This window comes from Pagrus pagrus (assembly GCF_965226575.1).
Source record: "Pagrus pagrus genome assembly, chromosome: 12".
Lineage (NCBI taxonomy): Eukaryota > Metazoa > Chordata > Actinopteri > Spariformes > Sparidae > Pagrus > Pagrus pagrus.
This window is the reverse complement of record NC_140196.1, coordinates 2,650,872-2,671,353: the sequence shown is the minus strand read 5'-3', so window position 1 is coordinate 2,671,353 and position 20,482 is coordinate 2,650,872. Positions and strand designations below refer to the sequence as shown.

General features: G+C 43.8%; 2 protein-coding genes across 2 annotated transcripts; one reads left to right on the top strand and one right to left on the bottom strand.

Moving 5' to 3' along the window:
* Nucleotides 1–864: 864 nt before the first annotated feature.
* On the bottom strand, nt 865–4,130 carry LOC311266466 (immunoglobulin lambda-like polypeptide 5). The gene is made up of 4 exons (XM_084368843.1): nt 3,587–4,130; nt 1,494–1,787; nt 1,303–1,377; nt 865–1,073 (listed from the first exon to the last, which is right to left on the bottom strand). Exons 1-4 carry the CDS (start codon nt 3,726–3,728, stop codon nt 964–966), a joined length of 621 nt encoding a protein of 206 aa, XP_084224969.1. The 5' UTR covers nt 3,729–4,130; the 3' UTR covers nt 865–963.
* Nucleotides 4,131–12,478: 8,348 nt separating this feature from the next.
* vcpip1 (valosin containing protein (p97)/p47 complex interacting protein 1) lies at nt 12,479–19,480 on the top strand. The gene is made up of 3 exons (XM_084368787.1): nt 12,479–15,296; nt 17,795–17,881; nt 18,341–19,480. Exons 1-3 carry the CDS (start codon nt 12,647–12,649, stop codon nt 19,132–19,134), a joined length of 3,531 nt encoding a protein of 1,176 aa, XP_084224913.1. The 5' UTR covers nt 12,479–12,646; the 3' UTR covers nt 19,135–19,480.
* The last annotated feature ends 1,002 nt before the right edge of the window (nt 19,481–20,482 follow it).

Genomic DNA, 20,482 nt, shown 5'->3' with positions numbered 1-20,482 from the left:
TTTCATTGATTCTGTAAAGGTGACAGTTTACTGACTGTTTCTGCAGCCTGACCCCAACTTGGAAGATGGACCGATGAAGCTGCTGTGTGATCATTTTATAGCAGTTGTAGCTTCAAAGCAGCTCGCTCTGCTGTTTGTTCATGTGTGTAAACAACAGTGTCATCAGCGTAGAGTTTTACATCCTCACTGACACAATTATAAAAGGGGCTCAGCACTGAACCTGGTGGCACAGCCTCACCTACTGACTTGTATATAATAGCTATATGTTTCTGTTTGCTTCTCTTTCTTTAGCTTTGTTGTCCTTCTTTAGCTGTATGCTTATATTCACATCTTCCTGTACATTTGTTCTTGCTGCTGTGTGAAAGTATATTGAGAGCTACTTACAACCAGAGTCAAATGACTTGTAGGTGTCAACATACATGGCCCATGAAGTTGATTCTGTTTCTGACTGTTGCTCTGAAGCCAAACTGAAGTCCATAAAAACAAGGCTGTTTCTAAAACACACACTGTGATTTTTCACTTTATTGAGAATGTTACACTGAGAGAATTTAACAAAGCTGCCACACTCTGCATAATGTATTAAAAAGAAAGACAAGGAGAGAAAAATACTAAAACAATCAAATATCTAGCAGACAGCTAATGATTCACCTTAATTTTCTATTATTATACAAGTCACAATTCAAAGAGGAAATAACCAGAGGATGAAAATAACACTATACCACAGAATTTATACTCAGTCACTGCATATATATGTGTATATATGTATTTATATATGTAGGATGACTGTATCTAACCTGTGCATTAAAATATACATTTTACAACCAAACACAAAACATGAAAATTGACATTTGTGACTGCTGATCAAAGTGATCAATGAGATGAACTGATGAGATTTGATGTTGAGAAAAGGCGAGCAGAAAACAGTCAGTCAGCATGTGTGCAGTTGGTGGACGGTCCCTTGTTTCAGAGGATCATCAGCAGAGAGAGTCCACAGCAGTACACCAGACTCTTCACTATCAGCACTGTGTAGAGCACACAGAGCAGCTTCACCCTGCACTGAGACTGGAAGGACACTGACAGACACACAGACAGACAGACAGACACACAGACAGACAGAATATTAATTTCATCAGTAGAACTTGGACTTTTCCAGACGGGACAACCATCTTACATGAAGACAGGGGTCAGCTACAATTTGAATGAAAGCTCAAAGGCCCTTGTTAAATACAACAAGTCAGGGCCCCAACAAGCTTTTTAGGGGCCCTGAACAGGATTTGACTTTCTGCTTTATCAAGATCTTACAGTCGGCTTGCTGCAGAGCTGGCAGGTCTGCTGGCTCTCTCTCTGGAGGACAGGAGGCTGCTGGAGCTGGAACCTCTGAAACAGAAGAGGAGGCCAAAAGAAATGTCAGTCCTCTGCTCCTCTGCTCTCTTTGACAGCGTCTCCACATGAAGCTGAATCACTGCTGAACACAGTCACCAAGCCTTCATTACCTTGTTCTGTTTGGGCCTCCACTGTGCCCCCCTCGTGCTTGACGGAGCAGCGGTAGTAGAGAGCGTCCCTGTCAACCAGCAAGATGGCGGCGGTGCGTCCCGACTCTCTGAGCTCCAGCTGCTCTCCCTCAGCAGGGAGCCACTCCTCCTCATTCTCCTTTCGTTTGTTCCAGGAGAACTGGACCAGAGGAGGAAACATGGCTGAGGCCACACACAGCAGGGAGCTGTTCCCCTCCAGGTGGGCTCTGGATGCTGCTGGGTACACGCTCACCACGGGCTTCACTACCTGCTCATCTGAAGTTTGACAGCAGCAACAAGCAGCACAGACACACATTGACACAGTCAACAGCAGCTTACAGCACTGCACTGCATTCAGTGTGATCCTGGAAACTACATGGACTCTGATCACTAAACTACTCATCAATACAGCACAAAGTCCAACACATAGACTGGATTCACCTGCACATCAAACACACTCATCATGTCATGTCATCATATGTTATATGGGGACAAACAACATGATGTGTTCAGCACTTCTTTCTTTCAATGCGCACATTCATCATTATTATGACTATTACTAATAATAATATAACATCATATTTTCATACAATGGAAAATCTTCATGTGTATCATGATAAAAGACAGATTATAATAAAGGACATATTTACCCTCAAGTTTAGTACGCGCTGCCATTTTAATGTTTACATTATCCACCACATATTATACATATTTTTTTAAAATGGATCTTGAATTTCTTTATTTTTTCATAAATACACTTTACACTTAATACACAATTACAAATACATGTTTTCATATGATTAATGTGAAAAAAACATGTAATTTAATATAAAAGAAGGTAAAACTTTGTTGGTTTAATGATATAAAATATGATATAATTAAGAAAATGTTCTTTTGCAAAATTCAAAGCTTCTTTAAATATTATGTTAATATATATTTTACAATAAAATATATATTTACGTTCACATAAAATACTTTTTAAAGTTATTACAACATGTCTAACATATGACAGATTTACCACCGTGTACTTTAGTCCAGCTGCTAAAGAAAAACAAATCAGTACATCAATAATATCATAATGTTTTTTCCGTATTTTTACATTTATACACAATTACAATGATATGTTCAGATATGTCAAATATGAACAACGACTGCTTTGTAATATAATATGAAGAAAGGTAAGAATTTATTGATCCTTTACAGGAACTTCACATATGATTGAATTAAATGTGACAATATAATATAATATAATATAATATAATATAATATAATATAATACGTCTTATTGAAAACAGTATGTCACACAATATTAACCGTCACGCGCTGCTAATACATTTACTTTTAAGTTTTTGTAATTAGATTTTGAATTATTCTTTTTTTGTTTAAATTATACATGAAATTATTAATTAATATTTTTATTATTATACATCAATTATTTAAAAGTCAATCAACATAAAACATACATATTTTCATGTGCCATTGTAGATCATACTATATCATTTTTTCAAATGTTTGTTACATTTTAGTCTAATGAGTATATATTATATTTATTGTAATATCATATTCAGTGTCTGTTTGTCTTCATGTATAAATGTATCTCACACTAAAAGACATATGTACCATCATATCAAATACAATTGACCATTTAATAAAGACTTATTAATTATCCTATACAACATATTTAAAGTTATGTGTTTTTCAGATACATTTCCTGACATATATTAAATGATGTTTAATATCATATGATGTTGTTTTATAAAAACAAGAGCTGGTGCTGAACTACTGAGAGGATCAAATACTGTATATTTGTAACATTGTCAATATGAAACGTTTTCTATATGAATCAGTTTGATCTCCTGCAGAAATAAAGAAGAACTTCAGTTGTGCTGTGAGATTTAAACATCTTTTCAGGAGTTATGAACCTTTTTATGTAACAATAGCTGCATGGCTGCAAGAATTCTCTACTAATTATGAACAAACTAACATGTAAAGCCTGAAGCAGCAGAAACTCATTAAAAACACATTTTCAACTTGTTCAATAAAACAACTGAAGGAAAATGAAGCTTTATTCTTACCTGATACAAACAGTTTAGTTCCAGAGCCAAAGATCCAGTAGTATCTGTATGCAACCACAGTGAGACAGAGTAATACAAAAACCTGTGTGCTGTTGAACGTGTCGGCTGAGGTGAACGAGTCCAAATGATGAAGCAGGATCATATTTCAGCTCCATGATGTGTTTCTCTAATGTTCATATCAACATGACTGTCTCTTCTTTTATTGTCTTTTTAGACACACTAGCAGTGTTGCTCTATGGATGCTAATGTCTGTCGCTCCACTACTTTAGTCCACATGGATTGGACCTGGACCAAAGGATGGATGGATGGACTGACATGACATTTGCTACAGACATTCTTGGTCCCCAGAGGATGAACTTCATTCATTGACTTTGTTGATTCTGACTTTTTATCTAGCTCCACCAGCAGGTCCACCAGTTCCTGGTCCTCAGTTGGCGGCCCAGTCAACACCTGTTCCTGCTTCCTTGTCGGCGGGTCAGCAGACTCGCTCCAGAGCCGGACCAGCGGTCCTTCCTGATACCCGTCCAGACCTCCAGCTGCCGGCCTCCTGCTCTGCCTTGCAGCAGTCCTCTGTTCCTGTTCTGCAGCAACCTGTCTGAGCTGAGCTGCAGCTGTCTCCAGTTCCTGTGCTGAATCAGTCTCCTGTGGCTGTGGTTCTGTAACCTCTTGTTTTCCTGACTCTGACAGCTCCACCAGCTCCAGTGGCAGCTCCTGACAAACCTCTCAGGGGGGCAACTGTTGTGATGATGTCTGAGGTGACTTAGGTAAATGAAGGCAGCTGATATTGTCATGTTGCAGTGAACTATTTGTACAGTTTGGATGAACATTACACAGTGATCATCAACAGATGGGTCGCCATTCATGAGTTCACCCTCAAGACACCTTTAGATGTAAAGGTAACTACAATAAATAAACTCTTGTAGAATATGATGCATTTGTAACCGGTCTCAGCCCTAATTGCTATATAAGGCACTGGGTGGTACAGAGACAACATCTATCGAAACCAATAATCAATAGGACTAGTGCATCAGAAGAATCCCAAGTTCGCTCACTGGAGAAATGAGTGTTCAAACGCTGAGATATGAGTAGCAAAAAGCAAATAAGACTCAAAAACAGGTAAGTTTTATAGAAAGATTATTTGTGCTGTATTAGCTCAAAGACATGAAATTAAATGTAAACAGCGATACACAAAAGCACAGCCATCAGTGCATTCAGTCTTCTTGAAAATAAAAATCACTCACTGAGTTACATCAAATGGTCTTGATAATAATTTTAACCTTTTTTAAAGCTATTTTTTTTTCATCTGATCTTGCTAGATTTTGGACCTACTTGAAGCTAATTTTTAAACCAATTCCACATCTGTTTTAACCAAATTTTAATCTTATTCTAATATGTTTTTAGATCACCGTTTAACCCTATTTTTATGCATTAAAGCACTGAATTTATCATGTAAGCTAATATTAGATCTTATTTATCATACACTGTGGTCTCTTCAATGAACTAACTCTTTTGTGAGTTTGCAACACACCTTAAACCTCAAACCAAAAATCACCTTCAACACTCAAGTGAATTGAACTCTTTGAATTACAGCACCCTTTAACAGGTCAACAAAACGTTTTTTTCTTAACACCTTAAACAATAATCAGGTCTCACAGTTCCTTTTTTTTCAGTTCAGTGAGGACAAAAAAAAAACAATTAAAAGAAATAGTCCAAACCAGGTGTCCTTTAACACTGGCAATTATCAGTCCTACCAGATTCCAGAAGAAAGTCACAGTTCAATTCAAATCAGGATCGTTTCATCCACTGGACTTAGCTCGCCACCACACAGTGAGGAGTACAGCAGAGGACATCCGTCCCTAACTCCAAGACACAGAAGGCAGAACCAAACGAATAGACCCGTCCAGAAGGGTCAATGTTCAAGGCACAATCTCCTAGCTGGTGAAAAGCCACGACTCACAGATTCTTCAGATTATCGGTCCATCTCCTTCGGAATAATCTGGTGAACAACGGCCAAATCCTTGTCGGTTGTCACACACACGAAATGCCTCAATGGAGGAACTTCTATCTCTACAGAAACGTTAAGTTTTTTCAAGAAAACCACAGCACAATGTCGACGCTAATCTCTCTCATGTCCATCTGCTCGCTACCATCGCTGACTTTTTTTCTACTCCGTTACTTCCGAACACGCAGCAAGGCTGAATCCTGATGGCTTGTTACATCTATCATGGGCATCTCAGATGAACTAAAGGCCTATTTCACTCAAATGTCACCTGGAAGCCTGCAAAAAAAAAAAAAAAATGGAAAAGAACCACATCACATCCATTAAATTGAAAATAATGAACCATATGTATCAATTGTATGTCTTCTCTCTTATTTGAACCACAGTGACTTATTTTATCTCAATGTCTGCTATTTAATAAACTACAGTTAACCCTTAGTTTCTATTATTATTACTAATATATATATATATATTTTTATTTATTATCTTTTCTTTTCATTCTCATGTAGGGCCTAGTAACCTGGGTTACACATTGCTGTAGATTAAACTAGCCAACAGTGCATAAAGGAGTTAAAATGAGCTCAACCTGCAGTAAAATGGCACATACACATTAACGCAGCTGCAATATTTATCCAAAAACATCAGATATAAGAGGAAGTGGAATATAACAGTTGTGTTTTTCTGTTTCGTGAGGAAAAAAGGTGTAAAAATATTTTCTATCTGGACATTTTGTGAGTTTATTTTGTTGATTTATCAGGCTGAGGAGCAAAACCTGCCTTCACATACATGTCAACATGTCCCAGCTGAAATGATATGAGAGCTGGTGTAATGTCCCTGAAGAGGGAAATGTGAATGAAGAAACAGACACGGTGTTGAACCTTTTGCCAGCTTCATTACAAGTGAAAAAGAAAACATTATTACTACAATTTACATTCACATGTATCCACATGTTTTCATTAATACACAATACTAAATACAAAACACTGTATTCATACTGCACACAAATGCTCATACTCCACATTAATGAATGATACCGGTGAGTATACTGTAGCTACATGACCGAACATAACCATTATGAACATATCGTTACTCAGCCTCTCTATCTCTCGTTCTCTTCACACGTGCACACAGTGTTCTCTCAGACCCAAACAGTCTACTCCGTGAGTCACAGGTGGCTAGCTAACAAGCTAAAACCGTACGAAGCACTACACGAGAAATAAACAACAAAATAACATTTTCCACGTGACTCTACTTCACGTCAGGGCATGTATGCAATGTAAACAAAAATACAGTCCAACCCCATTATGCATTAACCGTGTTTTTTCGTACCTGAAGAGGGAAATGTGAATGAAGAAACAGACACGGTGTTGAACCAGCTTCATTACAAGTGAAGCATCAAGCGGCAAGGGCTCCCCCTTCAGGCCTGTAGGCAAAACTAATCGATCATTGAAAACACATCCAAAGTGCACTGTAGTGACCTTTTATCACTGTACACACGTTTTTATCACCTCAAATGAATTGAAATGGTTTTTAAGTCTTGAACACATCTTTTTAACACTTCAAATAATTGTAATGAACTGTTTAACCCTTTTTAATCTAATTTCACTAACATATTTATTAGTATTTATCTATTTATTCTGTATTTTAATCACACAATCACTCACACATGAATTCACACTATCACACTAGCTGGTTAGCATGCTAGAGTTCAATTTACATTCACAGAAATCTTTATTTTAAAAATATTTGAATTGTTTTCAAAGTTTTTGTTTTTGTTTGTACTTGAATGTATTTTTCCATTTAAAGCTGACTTTGCACTACCCTGTCAGGTTCTGGAGCCAGGAGCCACTGTGGTGTTCAGCAGCACAGACAAGAGTTGTTATTGTGAGCCAATAAAGTTCTATCAGGTCAGAACCACAATCCAGAACCTGCTTTGATAGCACACATCAGAAACACAGCGCAGAGTCCCAGGGGGTGTAGAGGGAGGCAGTGGGTGCAGAAGGAGTGGGTTACAAAATCATTGTAATGTTCCTGTGAATTGTAACAGAGTGAATGGTGTCTCTGTCTCAGCCACTCCGCCCTCCTATCACTTGTCTCTGCATGATGCAACTGTGGTGAGCGGGTAGCATCACAGTGTGTAACTCTTTACAGCAGCACATCACACACAGCACCATATCAGTGACTTTAGTCCAACTGGATCATATTTTATGGAGAAAATGTTTTCTGGTTTTCCCTCTGATGTCCTCCGGCTGCTCTGCCTCCACCTGATGCTAACGTTAGCTACGACTTAGCTCTGCTAGCTGACTCTGCTCGGAGCACCGCCGGGGAGTGTTGGTGTTTACACTGCTGTCACAGCAGCTTCAGACCGCCAGGAGGAGGAGGGTTTTAGGTCCGGGGCCGGAACGGGCAACAGAACCGGGCTCAGCAGCCTCCATGGACATCATGACAAAGGTGAAGAGACAGAAGAGGACGCTAACAGGAAACTAAGAGCAGAGACAAAGACAGTGACCGAGCGAGAGACAGAAGACAAAAGACAGAGTCTCAGACTGGCTTTTAGTGGTCAGAGACAGCTTCACTAAATAAAAGTCCTGACACCATTTTGTTTCCTGTTTCAGAACGGACGAGCCAAAACCAAGCCCCGCCCACCTTGCAGTGATTTTATTGGTCCAGTGCAGCCCAGTGCATTCTGGGAGTTGTATCTTTTCTACCTCTTCAACAACAGCAGTGAAACACTTCTTAAACATGTCACCTTTGTGGCCAAGTTGGTTTGTTTGTTTGTTTGTTTGTTTGTTGTCGGCCCTTGATGACACAAAGTCATTTCAGCCTCTGTTCGTATAAAATCTTGATTTGTGCAGCTTTAAATGTTACAAAGTGTTTCATTCTTTAAAGTTTTCAGTCAGTTGATTCAAAATCAAGTCATTAACTTTCCAGATGCTGAAGTGTCGGTCTGGAGACACTTTTGTCCTGATGGTGGTGCTAGAGGAAAGGTCAGGAGGTCACCATAAATGTTAGGGTTCATCCTCTGGGAAGCAGAAACATCCACAGGAAACTGATGGAAACGTGTCCAACAAGACGAGCGTCCTAATAAGCCGCTGCTAGAAGGACAAAGTCCTGAGCTGACATGTGTCCAAGATTTGTCTTTTAAAATGTAATAAAGTGAAATGATGTGGTGAAATCTGCTGAAAGGTGTTAAACAACAAGTGCTGCTGGAAGTGTTTTCATTCAGAGACATTAGTGTTGTGAGGGACGGATGGACTTTATTCAGCAGCAGGACGTTGGGCTGTAAACATTTGATTATGTTTGAGATCATTTTATTGAAATATTCTGAAGTCTGTTTGTTGTTTCACTGATTCATCTGGATTATGTTTGAGTTTGTCATTGAATTATTTTCCTCTTTATTTTATCATTGTGTTTGTGTTTGTGTCCTTTTTCCTCACTGTGTGAAACAACAATAAACCTGCTGGAATATCTGATCAGAATATAAATAAATATAATATGAAATAAATCCCTCAGTTCAGTGTGTTTGTGACTGTGGCTGAGATGGAGGTGAAATATGTGAACCTGGGCTGTGGTTTACTGCTCTCTTCCTGTCACAAACACTGTTTGACGTCTGTTCATCTGTTGGTTTTTGTTCAGGCTGCTCGGATCATTTCTCACTGTGGGCAACATCACAGAAGCAGTAGTAGGTGGCTGAATGAAGGAGTTTAACTTTCTTGATCTCCAACTCACAGCCGTTCGGATTCTTCACAGTTGAGAAATCATCTTTCTGAGGATGATCGTACCTGTAATCTACATTACAACTGTCCTTGTCATGATACAGAATCCTTGTGAATGTTTCTGTGTCTTTCTTCTGGTACCAGACTACAACAGGACTGTGACACTGGTCAGTTCGACAGCTGAAGGAGACATTTCCACCAACTCTCCTGGTCAATGTTAAATCGTCCTGAATCAGCTGTGCTGCCATGGCAACCAGCGCTGTAGAGAAGCAGACAGATAGATGAAGGTCAGTGTGACAGTGTTTGTTCCAGGTGGACTTTGTTGGCTCCTGATTGGCTGGAAACACTCACCTGAACACAGACAGCACAGAGCAGCAGCTGGGAGGAGAAGCATGTTGTGCAGTGGTGTTTCCTCTGGTGAACCTGGGGAGAAGTGGCGCTCTGACGCAGCTGAGGCCAAACGAGGACGAGCTGCCAGATCAGACGAGGGCCACGTGGTTTCTAACGGGTCCTCAGAGCTCCCATCAGCCCCTGCGGCGCACAGATAAGGCCGCCGCTGCCGATCGATGGCTCGGCTGAAGCTGCTGTGTAATAGAAATAGAAACAAACGTTGATGTGAGCACAAACACATTCAGGTTGGTGGTGAATTTAGTAGCACAGACTGTTATCTGTTGTTGAACAGCTGTGATGAAAAGACTAAAGTACAAATCCACAAAACTCCTCCACTGTGATTTGAAGCCTTAAACGTCCCTTTACATTTCTGTCATTTCACTCAATCATTTCATTTCTATGACACATCAAACCTTTTCCACACACAGTGTCACATCTTTATTGTGTCTCCTGTTGTTCAGTCTCTTCATTAAAGCTACATGATGTTTCACTGAGTGAAAGATTCAAAGCCAAGACTCCATCAAATGGAACATTTCAACATGTCTGCTGCATCATTTTACACACATTTCCCCAAAATCCAGCCTGACACATTTGGTGTTTTTGTAAACTTTGGGATCTCCAGCAGAACGTCAGATAAAGTTCAGAGGGTTAGTTTGTAAAGACGAAGCCAGCGGAGGCTTCAGAAGAGTTGAAGTCCAGCTGTGCTCCTCATATGTGAAGCAGTGGTTCTGGTGCTGTTCCCTGGAAGGAGCACCAGAACCACTGGAAGGAGTTGATCACATGCTGGATTTCTGTGTTTGCTGCTGGTGCTGACATTAAACATCACAGAGAAACACCACCACCCTGTGGTCGCTCACAGGAAGTGCAGGGACATCTACGTGATGCTGATGACGGTCGCCATGACGACACGATGACGCTCCGACCTCTTATTTTACTGACAACAAACCCACAGTGACATCTAGTGGATAAAAAACACACAGCAGTAAATGAGGAGTATTACTGGCATTATGGTATTATGGTATTATTGTTGTGACTACTTCTAAAAATACTTCAAATACTATTTCTACTGCAACTGATCTAATAAAGGAAATTCTGTACAAATACAACTACTTCTGCCAGCTGTGATAGAAAGCTGTGATTCACCTTTTGCCAGTTCTTCAACCAGATAACTTTTATCCTTTGACTTTCTCAGCCTGTCAGTCCCTCAGCTCCTGTTTAAACTGTGTGTGTATGTGTGTGTGTGTGTGTGTGTGTGAACATGGGACTACATCTGATAATGGCATTCAGATTCATGCACTTTATTTGGTAATTTTCTTGTGACATTTAAAGGATTTTAATCATGTAAAACTGACTTGATGAATACTTCAAGTACACTGTCGTTCCTGCTTGTCCTTTATTCTTACAACAGGCCATCAGGTCAATATATAAATTAATGAATGAACATACCAGGGGTGGTTGCATGGTCTCTAAATAATACTTACGATGATGATGATGATGATGATAATGATACTTACTACTTACTACTACTGCCAATAATAGGCCAATACTGATGTATTCCGGATCTTTTATATATATCTTTGTATCTGCTGTATAAGGACATGTAGCTAATTATGTATAAATAAGGTTTGCAATAATTGTCTTGGATTAAACTATTTTTATTTGGTCACTGCTAGGGTGGCTCGTCTTGTATGACCCATATTCACAAACCAAACTCCATTTGAAAATCTGTCGTTTCAAGAACACGTCACTGACTGTAGACCCAAACACTCATCATTCCCTCGATCATCTGCCACCACACCACACAACATGAAATAAATGCAATTGGTGGATCAAATACGACGTATTGATCAAAAGTCTCTCAGCATTTACATGATGCATTCTGTTGCTTCTTCGAGTTGGCTGTAATTGCCGGTAAGCTAGGATTCACTGAGTTGCCATATTTCTAAATGGAGTTTGGCGACAACATCTTTATCTCCAAGTTTCAGGTCCAGGCAGGAAGTGTTAGTCTATCGGTCCAAAACCCAATCCGCACTACACGTCTGCATCCATGTAGCAGCCGTGTGTCAGCCTGCACTGTGAGTTTTGTTGGTTTTACAGTCGTCATTCATTGTCCAAAACCCATTAACCCAGTGCTAACAGGATAGCACGTTAGCAGCGCCGCTAAGTAGCTAGCGTTTGTTTTTAAAGTAATCGGATGTGCAGCGGTTACGTAGAAAAGGCTGCTGGTGCTTTTACTGCAATAAATTAACACACAATAGGAATTATCTATATTTAGCTTTAGCAGCACACTGTAACAGTTAGCTGCCTAACAGGCTGCTAGCTAAGCTAACTACGGTTGTAAGCGTCGTTCACATCAAACTGAGCTCGTTTTATGCCCCGAATCATACAAACCACACGACACAATAAAACAGTAGCAGTACCTGGAGCCAAAAAAGGCTTTTAATACATTTTGGGGGGTAAACTTATTAAGATGCTTTCGGAAATAACCCATCCATTCTGCCCAAACTGCCATGATTCTGCCTTATTGACTTCCTGACACAACAAAACGCCGCTGCCGCCCGTTGCATTCTGGTAAATGCAGTTGACTGAATTCTAACGCTGCTGATTTAATTCGTTTAATCGTGGTTAACTTTTAAATTAAAGACTTCTGTGCTCGTCTTCGCATCATATTAGAATAGAAAACATTGAAAAGCTCGTCAGTCTGATTCTTACGTTTGAATATTTAAGAGTAATCACACAGTACAACTACAACTCCCACAACCGTGCGTCATTACGTAGTTACGTTTAGCAACGGTCAGTTGCTAAAGAAAAAAACAGCCGCTTCCGTGTTGTTCTTGTGTTATTCTGGCAAATAACTATCGTTAGCAGAGTCGAAGCTCGTCTGACAGCCTCGCCGGAGTGTGACTATCATGATTTTGTGAAGCTGACAGACGGTTTCAGCTTTGTTCACCCGAAATGTCGCTGCTGCAGAGCTCAAAGAAAAAAGACAAGCGTATTTTGTCTGGTACCTGCCCGGACCCGAAATGTCAGGCGAGGCTATTCTTCCCCGCTTACGGCTCCATTAGCATCGAGTGCACGGAGTGTGGTCAACGCCACGAACAGAAGAACCTGTTAAATGTCGAAGAAGTGACGGATCCAGATGTTGTGCTTCACAATCTGCTCAGAAACGCCCTGCTCGGCGTCACCGGGGCCCCGAAGAAAGGGACGGAGCTGGTGAAAGTAATGGGGCTTTCTAATTACCACTGCAAGCTCCTGTCCCCGGTCCTCACCAGGTACGGCATGGATAAACAAACCGGCAAAGCCAAGCTGCTGAGGGACATGAACCAAGGTGAGATGTTTGACTGCTCGCTCCTGGGGGACAGAGCTTTTCTGATTGAGCCGGACCATGTTTCCACCATGGGCTACGGCAAGGACAGGTCAGGAAGCCTCATCTACCTCCATGACACTCTGGAGGAGGTCAAGAAAGCCAACGGCAACAGGGAATGTCTCATCCCTGTCCATGTAGACGGAGACGGGCACTGCCTGGTCCACGCTGTGTCCAGAGCGCTGGTGGGCAGAGAACTGTTCTGGCACGCCCTGAGAGAAAACCTCAAACAGAACTTCAAGCAGAACTTGGACCGCTATAAGGCCCTCTTTCAGGATTTTATTGATGCTGCAGAGTGGGAGGACATCATCAATGAGTGCGACCCCCTGTTCATCCCGCCTGAAGGCGTGCCGCTCGGACTACGCAACATCCACATTTTTGGCTTAGCCAACGTCCTGCACCGGCCCATAATCCTGCTGGACTCCCTGAGTGGAATGAGGAGCTCTGGGGATTATTCGGCCACCTTCCTGCCCGGGCTGGTGGCCGAGGAGCAGTGCAGGGGCAAAGACGGGAAGCCCAACAAGCCCATCTGCATCGCCTGGAGCAGCTCCGGCAGGAACCACTACATCCCGCTGGTGGGAATCAAGAACACTGTGCTGCCCAAGTTGCCGGCCCGCCTGCTGCCAAAGGCCTGGGGCGTCCCTCAGGAGCTCATCAGGAAGTATATCAAGCTGGAAACGGACGGGAGCTGCGTCATCGGCGGCGACCGCAGCTTGCAGGATAAATATCTGATGCGGCTGGTCAACGCCATGGAGGAGGTGTTCATGGAGAAGCACAACATCCACCCGTCGCTGGTGGCTGATGTGCACCAGTATGTCTACAGACGGACCGGTGTGATCGGCATCCAGCCCGAGGAGGTGACAGAGGCAGCTAAGAAGTCAGTGATGGAGAACCGGCTGCACCGCTGCCTGATCTGCAGCGCCCTCTCTGAGCTCCACGTCCCACCTGAGTGGCTGGTTCCTGGTGGAAAGCTCTACAACTTGGCCAAATCCACCCACGGCCAGCTGCGGCCGGACAAGAACTACAGCTTCCCCCTCAACAACGTGGTCTGCTCTTATGACCCCCAGAGAGACGTCCTCATCCCAGATTACAAACTCAGCTCCCTCAACACCTGCAACTGGTGTCACGGCACCTCTGTCCGCCACATCCACGGGAATGGGTCGGTGGTTTACCTGGACGGGGACAGAACCAACACCCGCTCCCAGGGTGGGAAGTGTGGGTGTGGCTTCAAGCATTTCTGGGAGGGGAAGGAGTATGACAACCTCCCCGAGGCCTTCCCCATCACGCTTGAGTGGGGGGGTCGGGTGGTTAGAGAGACGGTGTACTGGTTCCAGTATGAAACTGATCAGGCTTTGAACAGCAATGTGTACGACGTGGCCATGAAGCTGGTCACCAAGCACTTTCCAGGGGAGTTTGGCAGTGAGATCTTGGTGCAGAAAGTAGTCAACACCATCCTGCATCACACCGCCAAGAAGAATCCAGACGAATACAACCCAGTGTCCATCGACGGCGCTCACGTCCAGCGTCTCACCGACACCACAGAGACTCAGCCGGCCGTGGATCCCCAGCCGCCCACTAAGATCATCCTGACTGGTCAGAAAGCAAAGACGCTCCACAAAGAGGAGCTGACGATGAGCCGAGCGGAGCGCAGCATCCAGCAGAGCATCAGCGAGCAGGCCTTCGTCACTCAGAAGCGACGGACTGACAAGCTGAAGCAGGAGCAGAAGGGCCACGGCCGGACTTCTTCCCCCACTGGATCGCCGGAAACCTCCTCCTCTTCAGCTCCGGCCACGCCCACCAAATCCTCCTCCCCCTCCTCGTCCAATAAGGAGAAGAAGATCCGTGTGACCACCAGTGACGGCAGGCAGGCCATGCTGACCCTGCAGGCACACACAACTTTCTCAGAGCTGCAGAGGAGCGTCACCAACCAGTTTGATGTGCCGCCGGCGCAGCAGTGCATCCGCTACGGCTTCCCACCCAAAGAGCTGGTCCCACCTAAGGACGGCGAGGAGAACGAGCCAGTGGCGCTGCAGCACGGCGACAGGGTGACGGTGGAGATACTGAGGGGCCCCGAAGAGAAGAGCCCCGCGGCCTCCATACCCCGAGCCTCCAGCTCGCACTCTGCCCTGCACTCAGTGAAGAGCGAGGACGCCGTGACGTCAGGCAGGATGAGCAGCCGGGAACTCCAGGACAGCATCGACCTTGAGATGTCCTCCCTCTGTCTCCTAGCAACCTTGATGGGTGAGTGTGACATGTAGGCCGTCTCCCCCGAGGTCTCCCCCCCACACACACATGAAACTTCCTCGACAGAAAACTCAGAGTTTAGTTCTGAGAAAATTTTTTTAGGCAAAACAAAAACTGAGTCACGTTTTCCAAGTGAAGTTTGCCATGCCACTTTATCAGCTGCACTAATGATTACTCTCATTATTGATTTTTCTATTGATTAGTTTTTAACCTTTCAGTCAAACCTTTAGAGTAATCAAGGATTCAGGCAGGTGAGATGAAACAGAAAAAGCTAAAAATTGGTACAAAATAAATCACCAACTGCTCATCAAGATGAAATCATATATTTTTTGTCCTTTAACTAATTCTTTCAGCACCACGTCATATTCATGATGTCACATGTAACTGCTTAATGCGTTCATTTAACTTTAAATCGTACCTCAAACACTTCAGGTCTGTCCATTCCTAAACTTAAATATCTTTGCTTAAAGTTTAAAGGCGCGCTTTGTAGTTTTAGTAGTTTAACTAGAAGAGTGAGTTTAAGGTTTTTGCTCAAAATCACGTCACATAATCAGCCGCCTGGCTCTCTGCCGGGGACAGACGCTGTTTTTTGGTGGAAAAGTGAAGAAGAGTCGGTAGGACTGCCACAGGATGACAGCCACTTTTCTACAAATGAATTCGGCATTTTTTTTCCTCACAGAAGTTGCCAAAGACACTACCTGCTACCACATTACTGTTGTTTGGTCTTTGTGGGTTGAAGTGTGGGACGTTTGACTTTAATTTGAGTGAAGGATTTTAGCTGTCAGACTGAACGGCATCAGACCGACACACTCCTTTTCCCACACTGCCCGCTTACCCTGACACACAGACGTCATCTCTGTTACTACTACCTCCACTGGAGGATCAGAGGTGGAGCGAAGCTGTTCCCCCGTTCTACCTCTGCAACTTTCACACAGACGGTGAGGTGGAAAAATGGCACAAGATTCCCGTCTTGAAGTGTGAATGGGGCTCGTGATTGTGTTCACGCTGCCTCTTAACATCACCTCACATTCAGTGACCGGCAGAGCATAACCCTCAGTGTGATCTGGCAGCAAGACACCGTGGCTGTTTCACTCAGCTCACACACGCTTGTTCAGGTGTGCGGCACACATCGTGCCCGCTGCTTCCTGATTGGTCACAGCAGGCAGGTGAAAAACAAACTGCAGGTATCGGCTGAGTGGCTGATCGAGCTCACAGGTTGCAGGTGACGCCTGTCGCAGCGTCTGTTTCTGAATGCTACCAGAAAGTCTGTGTGTGTGTGTTTGTGTGTGTGTGCTCTCAGTGTGCTGACTCAGGCAGCTCGACCCCTCCCCGTCTCACCTGCCAACAGGGTCAGAGGTCGCGGCTGCGTCCAGATAAACAGATCGGCCGGCCAACAGTCAGCGTCTGTCGATATTCAGGAAGGTTTCATCTGCACTCTGTACGCTCGGCCTGCCTGACGCTGCACTTCCTGTTAGCAAGAGCTCATATTCAATAATCCTCCTGTCTGCTTCAAAACAAAACCTCCGCTCAGCAGTCTGCCTCTGTGTCTTCACACTGACAGTTCATACAGCTCATGTCAAGATATCCTGCCTGCTGTTATTTCTCCTTTTTTAACTTTCCTATTTTGTACAATAAACTACCCTCATGTTTGACTTTAAACACAACATGTGTCCTTTCTAGAGCTGCAACGATGACTCATTTCATCCAGCTCATTTGTTTATCATATAATAATTTTATTTGTTTGAAATATCTGTACAGATATTGTTTTTGCAGAGCGGTCAGTCATAAGAATATTTTATACCCCAGCTTCCTGTTTACGATAGTCAGTAGCATAATGTGACAGGCAGACAAACCTTTGACATGGTTAAACAACTGATGAGGAAATGAAAAAATAGTCACACGTGAAACATCTTTTTCAAACATCCACATCGTAAACTGTCTGCTCACTAGAGCTGCAGCGATTCCTCATTTTATCTAAAGGAAATTAATGTCCTGATATTTTGAAAATCGTTGAACTCTTTCAGTCATTTTTCAAGCATCAACATCAAACATTTGCTGGTTCCAGCTTCCTTAATGAAGTCTGTGGTTGGACAAAATGAGCAATTTAAAGATGTCAATTGGGTCTCTGGGAAAATGTGATTAGTTAGAGTTAGAGTTAGAGTTTTACACAATTTTTCTGGACAGTTTAAGTAAATGATAAACCAAGACAGTATAATAATCGTTGGTTGAGTCCATTCAAAATAAAAAATATTTGCAACCTAATAATGTGTGAATGGTTGAAAATGCGTATCATGTCATGCACGTCAGATGGACTCTATCTTGAGTAAAAGCTTGATATGACATGATGATTTTTATGAAATAAGTTGATATGCTTTAAAAATCACTTCTGTTTTCCTGCAGTCAGGACGGATGTGAACCCCGCGGTGTGTTTGGAGTCTCAGCTGGTTCGTTGAGTCTTTCGTGTAATCAGTTTCTCTCTTGTCTGTCTGTTCCAGGTGAGGACGTTTGGTCGTACGCAAAGAAGCTGCCGCACTTATTCCAGCAGGGCGGCGTCTTCTACAACATCGTCAAGAAAGACATGGGTACGTTTGTTTTCACTTGGTTTACTGCGTCTTACCTCCACTAAGTAACCCGGGTACAGTCGGCTCATTCTTCAAAGCCACATAAACAACATGGCACCCGGTTTGTGTAATCTGATTACTCACCTGCTGCATGTGTATACAGATTTTACAGTCAGCAGGTTACGTCCTTCATACATTCATAAACAAGATATCCAGGTTAAAATGGTGACGACTTGAGTCTGGATTCCTTCTAAAATCCATCTGGTACTGTTGTCATAGCAACAAGTCCTTAAAGGAAGACTTCACCCAAAAAAAATGTAAAATTCAGTCATCATCTCCTCCCTCCATGTTGATGGAAAGACAGGTGAAGTTTATAATCTACCACCACTGATTTATCCTAACGAAGACTTCCCCGTACTTACAGATGATTCATTTTACACAGTTGGTCTGAGTAACGTCTGTGATCATTTTCTCTTTCAGGCCTGATGGACGGGAAACACTGCACGCTGCCTCATCTGACGGGGAAAACGTTTGTTTATAACGCAGCAGAGGAGCGTCTGGAGCTCTGTGTGGACGCTGCCGGTCACTTCCCCGTCGGCCCCGATGTGGAGGAGCTGGTGAAGGAGGCTCTGGTCCAGCTGCGCTCGGAGGCGGCCACCAGGGGCAGCAGAGAGGGTAGTCCATCCCACGGCGTTCTGCGGCTGGGGAGCGGAGGCGTCGTCCGGAAGAAAGAGCAGCTGCAGAGCGTCACCGCCTTCCAGGGTAAGGGCCACTCTCTGGGCAGCGCCGGGGGTTCCTCCCCTCCAGAACACCGGCCTATCACACGCCAGCACAGCAGCGGTGTGGACCTGAGCGCCAGCGTGTCACGAGGACCCCCGGACCTGTCGGACATCCCCGAGGACACCACCAGGGAGCTGGTCCGTATGGCCCCGGGCTTCGTCACCATGAAGGACGGTCGCGGTCTGGACCCCAGCCTGATGGAGCAGCAGCGGAGGAAGCTGCAGGAGATGGTGTCCTCCATCCAGGCATCCATGGAGCGCCACCTCCGAGAGCAGCAGAGCGCCGCCGCTGCTGGGGGTGGGGCCAGCCAGGAGCGGACAGGCAGTACTAAGACAGGCGCGGGCCAGCCAGCGTCTACGCTCGACCACGAACCTCCAACTGCAACAGGCGCGACGGCGGCCGGCAAACCGGACGGGAAGGCGGAGGAACAGGAGGAGATGGAGAGTCAGGATGCCGAGCAGAGCAACGCCACCGAACCCATGGATCACTCCTGATCCCTCCTGACCCCCAGCACCGCCCCCGCCCCGCCTCGCCGGCACCTTTGGGTCATAACGCCTCAGGTCGGATCCTAAAGCTTTGGTCTTCATCGTGTTTCGTTGTCTTTTCTGCATGACTAACGAGCGGGCCGACGTCCTCACCTCTCTGTGGGACGATAAATCCGTAAAGCGATATGTTGTGGCACGCTTGCTGCGATACATCATCATACTCACACCAACATCACACTTCTGTTCTGAGGCTTCTGCTGTGTGTGTGTGTGTGTGTGTTAAACTCTATACACAGCTGTCCACTCCACTCTTAAACTTCACAATGCAGTTAATAATAAACACAACATGTGATTGATTTCTGCTTTTGAGAGAAATTATTTTGCTGTTTTAGGATACGTTTTTCTCCTCAGTTGATAATGTATCGTAAACGACTGTTTTGCAATATATCGCAGATTGGCTGCGTGGTGACAGGATTGTATCTCCACCCCTGTGACTCCCACCTGCAGACGTCTGATCCTCTCACTATAAACGCACCGACACTCGAGGGTGACTAACCGCTCGGGTTCACGTGCGAGACGCATTCCTGTAGATAGAAGAATCCTCCGAGTCTTAACCTGCCACCAGGAGCAGAGCTGCTGGTCGCCGGCAGCTTCATGTCCTTATAAACATGCTTCCGTCGGAGTGCACGCTCTGAAACGTGCACCGGCCTCTGTACGCATCAACGCCTTCGCCGCTGAATTCTGCTTGTCCACCGTCCGTCTGTCCGTCCTTCTGTCTGAGGACGGGGAAAACTCTGATCAGTGTGTGCTCGGACTGCCTGACCTGGTTTCCTAAACACTGACGTGAAGCACCTGAATACAGCTGCAGACCAACCTGTGCAGGTGAGGAGACGAACAGGTGATGTCACTTTGTGCCATCAGCAGGTAGAAAGAGTGTTACTGTTTTCATTTGAGGTTTTATTTTTTGACATGTAAAGGGCAACTCCGCCAAATTTCACACATTAAAGTGTGTCTACTGTGGAGGACTGAGACCGCCAAAGTCAAAAAGAAAGAAAGAAAAGGCTCAGAGCACCAAAAATAACACTAAAATACTTATAGGCATCAATTCATTTATAAAATGTGACATAGATTGATCTTTTTGTTTTATAAATTTACTTTGTTTTTTCATTCATGCATTTTTAAATGTCTTTATTTACGTATTTAATACATTAAACGGTAAAACAAATTGGAAAATTAAATGGGAAAGTAAATGAATATGGGAAATGATACAAAGGAAAATAAAAACAAGCAAATCAAAAAAATTGACAATGAATTAAAACAAATAACTTTTTGTCACATTTTATAAATTAGTAAATGCC

What these genes read in the sequence shown, in the direction of transcription:
- LOC311266466 (XM_084368843.1), bottom strand. Translation starts at nt 3,728, where the DNA reads ATGATCCTGCTTCATCATTTGGACTCGTTCACCTCAGCCGACACGTTC. An exon ending in GGAGGCCCAAACAGAACAAG is followed by an intron (nt 1,378 to 1,493) that starts GTAATGAAGGCT and finishes CTTCTGTTTCAG; the next exon opens with AGGTTCCAGCTCCAGCAGCC. An exon ending in AGCTCTGCAGCAAGCCGACT is followed by an intron (nt 1,074 to 1,302) that starts GTAAGATCTTGA and finishes TGTGTCTGTCAG; the next exon opens with TGTCCTTCCAGTCTCAGTGC.
- vcpip1 (XM_084368787.1), top strand. Translation starts at nt 12,647, where the DNA reads ATGTCGCTGCTGCAGAGCTCAAAGAAAAAAGACAAGCGTATTTTGTCT. An exon ending in TCTCCTAGCAACCTTGATGG is followed by an intron (nt 15,297 to 17,794) that starts GTGAGTGTGACA and finishes TGTCTGTTCCAG; the next exon opens with GTGAGGACGTTTGGTCGTAC. An exon ending in CATCGTCAAGAAAGACATGG is followed by an intron (nt 17,882 to 18,340) that starts GTACGTTTGTTT and finishes TTTCTCTTTCAG; the next exon opens with GCCTGATGGACGGGAAACAC.